The sequence below is a fragment of the Magnolia sinica genome, chromosome 13, assembly GCF_029962835.1.
Source record: "Magnolia sinica isolate HGM2019 chromosome 13, MsV1, whole genome shotgun sequence".
Lineage (NCBI taxonomy): Eukaryota > Viridiplantae > Streptophyta > Magnoliopsida > Magnoliales > Magnoliaceae > Magnolia > Magnolia sinica.
The window spans coordinates 31,534,218-31,538,739 of NC_080585.1; the positions used below are offsets into that span (position 1 = coordinate 31,534,218).

Below are 4,522 nucleotides of genomic sequence, written 5' to 3' on the forward strand. Positions count from 1 at the left end.
TTTACACAAGATAATTTCAATTATATGGACAAACTAATGGATAGGTTGGATGTCACACTCACATGAAAGGTTTGGTGTAGAGCAACTTATCATCCAACCGTTGTTGGAGTGGCACTTAGTATTCATGAATCCAAACGGTTGATATTATAAGGCCCACTATATTTCCAAGATTTAAAAAGTATATACAATCAGACAAGAGGCAAACAGTAAATTGATATATGAAAGGAGTGGCGGCTGTCTTTTTTGTTGTTTTGTTGGGGATTGCCTGAATACTTTATGCAGAGCAGATTGTCTTAGCCACCGCATAGAAGACAATCCGTCCAGACAGGGATAGGTAGGGCCCACTGAATTATGGGTTTAATCTACGGCGTCCATCCATTTTGAAAGACCATATTAGGCTATAAGCCCAAAAATGAGGCAGATCCAAGGCTCAAGTGACCACAGGTTAGGGATTGAACGGTCACAATTAAAAACTTCTTGAGGGCAGCAGAAGTTTTGGATTAAGATGATATTTGTGTTTTCCCTCTATGTGACATTATGAACAGTTTGGATGATAAATAAGCATTATGAAGGTTTCAATGGTGGGTATTATTATCACTGCTTCTTCCCATGCCATGGTCCATTTGAGCACTGGATCTGTCTCATTTTTTGCCTGATTTACTAAAATGATCTGGAAAAATGAATGAACAGGATGATAAAACCAATACATCACGGTGGACTCATAGAGGCTGAGCCCCTACCTGGACTGATTTCCATCCAGTTGGGGACAGGAGTACACAATCCGCTTCCGTGCCCCTCCCCAGTCCCAACTCCAAACCAAAATAAAAATTAAAATATTAAAATGAATAAAAAGATTTTAAAAATTAAAAAAAAATAAAAAGGGAATTACAGTGGTAGGTCCCATTTAACCAATAGATGGATGGCCAAAATATCATATAGCTAGAAATTTCACCATTATATAATTTTTGGTGCATAGGCCATCCACAGTCATTCCCATTGAATGAACGTTTTAGATGAGTACAATGATGGGCCCCACCTTTACAAACTGAAAGACAGAACACATGTAAAAACACTTCCGCAGAGCACTACAAAATATCTTGAGTCAACCTTACAAGTCTTCCCCACAATTCTATAGGCTCATCTCCTAACTATCCAAGCATCCAACGTCATCCAGGTGATGTATATGTGGACCCCAATTTCGTACCATGACAGTGACACGTGGCACTAACCAAGAAGCTTCAATCCATCTCATGGGAAGCTCACAAGGAAAGCGCACGCCAAAGAAAAAAAAATAAGAAAAAAAAAAAAAAGAAGAAGATATATTTAATGAAGTTGAGTGGATCATGGTGAAAGAAAGCTCTCCCACCCCCCACATAGCAATGTCTCACTCCCATTTCCTATCACAAGAGCCATCCACTAACCATAATCACAGCTTTTCGGCTTACCATCCTGACCACTCATCCTTCAAACTTTCCGATTATCTGATCTTCGATGACGGCCCCGACGAAGACCCAGCGTCGTCAATCATCGGATTCAGGCAGAATCCGACTTTTCCAACGATGGAGATCGTTGGTGATTCAGACCAAAACGGCGATAATAGCTCTATTAGTAGCATGTAAGTGATGGTTTTGTATTTCATTGTTTTGAGTTTTTGATACATGTATTGTTAGGAGATAGATTGTGTGAGCTCAATGTGTACTAATGGCCCATATTCATTAATCATTCATGTTCGGCGGGAATCTCGATGCATATTCTAAGTGGGGTTCGTTCCAAATCTCACTTTAAATGGGTGTAGAGATACCTGGACACCATGAATGGATGGTTAAGAGCCGTCGGCATACTATCATATGTACCAATACCTTTTTGGCTAGAGATTGTTCTCCTCTTTTCTTTTATTTTTTCTTTTTCTTTTTCCATTGGTGATTGTTATGTGTTTTTGGAACAGTGAAAGTGGAGAGAAGAATATTTCAATGGACTTCGGGGTTCGGATTGCATTTAGAACAAAATCCGAGCTTGAAATCTTAGATGATGGATTCAAGTGGAGAAAATATGGAAAGAAGACCGTCAAGAACAGCCCAAATCCAAGGTAAATGTTTTTGGTAGACAAATAAATAGAGGTATTTGAATTTAAAAAATAAAATAAAATAAACCCATGTTCAATAAATATGTTTTATTTAAAGACTGATATTACGACTCCATCCAACCGGTTCGATAGAAAATCCAATACTCGACCTTTTATTCTCGAAACGCGCCTCCCATTGGACCGGACAATCACAATCTTATTGTATCATTTCTATCATGTGTACCACACATTGCATGTTTTGTGATTGCACCTGTGCAACTTAAATTAATGAAAGTGCTCGATAACATGAATTGAAAAAGAATATTCATTGGCATTTTTGTACGATATTTGGATTTGTTGGTTTTCAATTAGTGGATGAGATTGGCTGATTAAATGGTTGGCTGCAGGAATTACTACCGATGCTCAAACGGAGGGTGCCCAGTGAAGAAGAGAGTCGAAAGAGATCGAGATGACCACAGTTATGTGATCACAACATATGAGGGAGTGCATAACCATGAGAGCCCATGTGTGGTTTACTGTACTCAGGACAGCTTTGGTGTGGGCTCCTCTAACCAGAGGCCATTGAAGGCTCCACATCCATGGTCCTTACAGGCAGCACACTCCGCTTCGTAGATGTCATTGGCTGATGCTTTTGTTGGGATTTAGATCGAGTTGTAGTGTAAATGAGATTTTCCAACATGTGGAGTGAGGGCTTGGACATCTCTATTTTGAATTTTGATGTTGATAGATGAACAGCTAGTGTAAAATTAAGTATATGGTTGTGATTGTCTTTCATGATCATGGCCCCCTCTCTCTCTGATATGTAAGTGCTCACATACATGTGACTGTTTTAGTAATGTCAAAACCTTGAGAATGGAAGGATACTTGCCTGAGTAGCGATGTGTGTCAACCTAGCATGTGTGTCAAATCCAGGTTGTTCATCACATGGACCGCACTATAAAATTTGAATTTGAGTATAATTTGTTAAGTAGGCGATTGACGATTGATCAATCCCGATTCAAGAAAAAGTTAGAAGAATTTCGAGAATTGGGGAAATATTTCTTTTAAAAATAATTATTTTGTATTTTTTAAATTATTTGAAGAATTCATTAATAAGTTCCGTACTAAATATTATTTGCGAATAAGTCGGAAATATAGAATAAATGTTGAATTATTCAATTATATTTAAATTATTGGGAGATTTTTCTTCTTCTTCTTTGAAACATTCACGAATAATTCACAACTTTCTCTCCGCTTATAATTTTATTGATTGGGAAAAGTTATGTATAATCATTTGACCGTCGTCAACAAAAGAACAGCGCGACACCTGTCATATAACTCTAATAGATACGAATAGGGGCGGTGATAAAACGAAGTCGAAAAGGACTGATCCTGGAGGAGTGCTTTCTGCACCGGTGCCGGTGCTGGCCCGCCAATCTGTCCCAGTCTGGTGCCAAAATCGTCCGGCTGAGACAGTAGGGCTGCAAACTTGGGAAATATTTTAGAAAGTTGGAATATATTGTAACAGAGTCCCTCCCTAAAAACAGGTTACCCACTCAGGAAGCATATCAAACTTCTCACATTAAATTTGGACGGTGGATCAATTAATTATAACCGTCCACTTCTTTCATGTGTGTCCAAATCATGGTTTTTTTTGACTTGTGACTTGGACGAGTTCGTTCAGGCCTGTCATATGACTGAGGGGTGACTTGTCTAAATTGGGCCTATTCATGCTACTGATTGGATCGCAGACTTTAGTAGCAAAGATGGATCAGAGAAAGTCTGATTAGAAGTAGAAACGATCTAAACCATCGGAACCTTAAATCAGTCGTATCTTGCAAACTGGAATGAGTTTTTTGACATATTATATATGATTTTGGTGTAATAGAATATACTTAAGCCAACCAACCCTACTATGTTGGGTTGCCCACTCCAGATTTGCGAGATTCCATCAAATCGATGATCAAAAGTCTTGCTTAGTTTCATTTTTATTATAAATGGTAAGTTTTAATTTGAGTATAACTTTTGATCTTTTAAGTTGTAAAAGTCTGACCAACATGAAATTAAATGGCTTCAGAGAATACCATGGTTGGACCAAATTGAACACTTAATATTTTTGGCCGAAAACCATGTAGTCTAATAGGAATAGAGCTCGGTAAGTCACGAATTTAAGATGTTTTAGTTGAAATCTAAGTCTAAAACTCTTTATTAAATTTGAGTTCATTACTTAAAGAGTAGTATTTTTTTTATTTTTCTTTTTAATGATCAATCAAATTATTTGGAATTTATTAAAAATTATTCATGCTTTTTATCATCCGTGAATTCGAAAAAGCTCTTTGAGAAATTCAAAAAGCTTCATGAATTTGGAGTAGTTATCTTCTAAGGAAGATAGTGATCGACCTCATCATCTCCTTCATTGTGCCATTGACTCATGGTGTCAAACTGGACTGAACTCAGTCT

The 4,522-nt window shown here is 37.6% G+C and overlaps 1 protein-coding gene across 1 annotated transcript; it reads left to right on the forward strand.

The window, feature by feature from the left end:
• Positions 1 to 1,305: 1,305 nt before the first annotated feature.
• LOC131224082 (probable WRKY transcription factor 50) lies at positions 1,306 to 2,958 on the forward strand. Its single transcript, XM_058219647.1, has 3 exons — positions 1,306 to 1,615; positions 1,946 to 2,086; positions 2,470 to 2,958. The coding sequence occupies exons 1-3, from the start codon at positions 1,344 to 1,346 to the stop codon at positions 2,693 to 2,695; spliced, it is 639 nt and encodes a 212-aa protein (XP_058075630.1). The 5' UTR covers positions 1,306 to 1,343; the 3' UTR covers positions 2,696 to 2,958.
• Positions 2,959 to 4,522: the final 1,564 nt, after the last annotated feature.

Coding starts and splice junctions, on each gene's coding strand:
- LOC131224082 (XM_058219647.1), top strand. CDS start 1,344: ATGGTGAAAGAAAGCTCTCCCACCCCCCACATAGCAATGTCTCACTCC. Junction 1,616..1,945: donor AATAGCTCTATTAGTAGCAT/GTAAGTGATGGT, acceptor TTTTTGGAACAG/TGAAAGTGGAGAGAAGAATA. Junction 2,087..2,469: donor AAGAACAGCCCAAATCCAAG/GTAAATGTTTTT, acceptor GGTTGGCTGCAG/GAATTACTACCGATGCTCAA.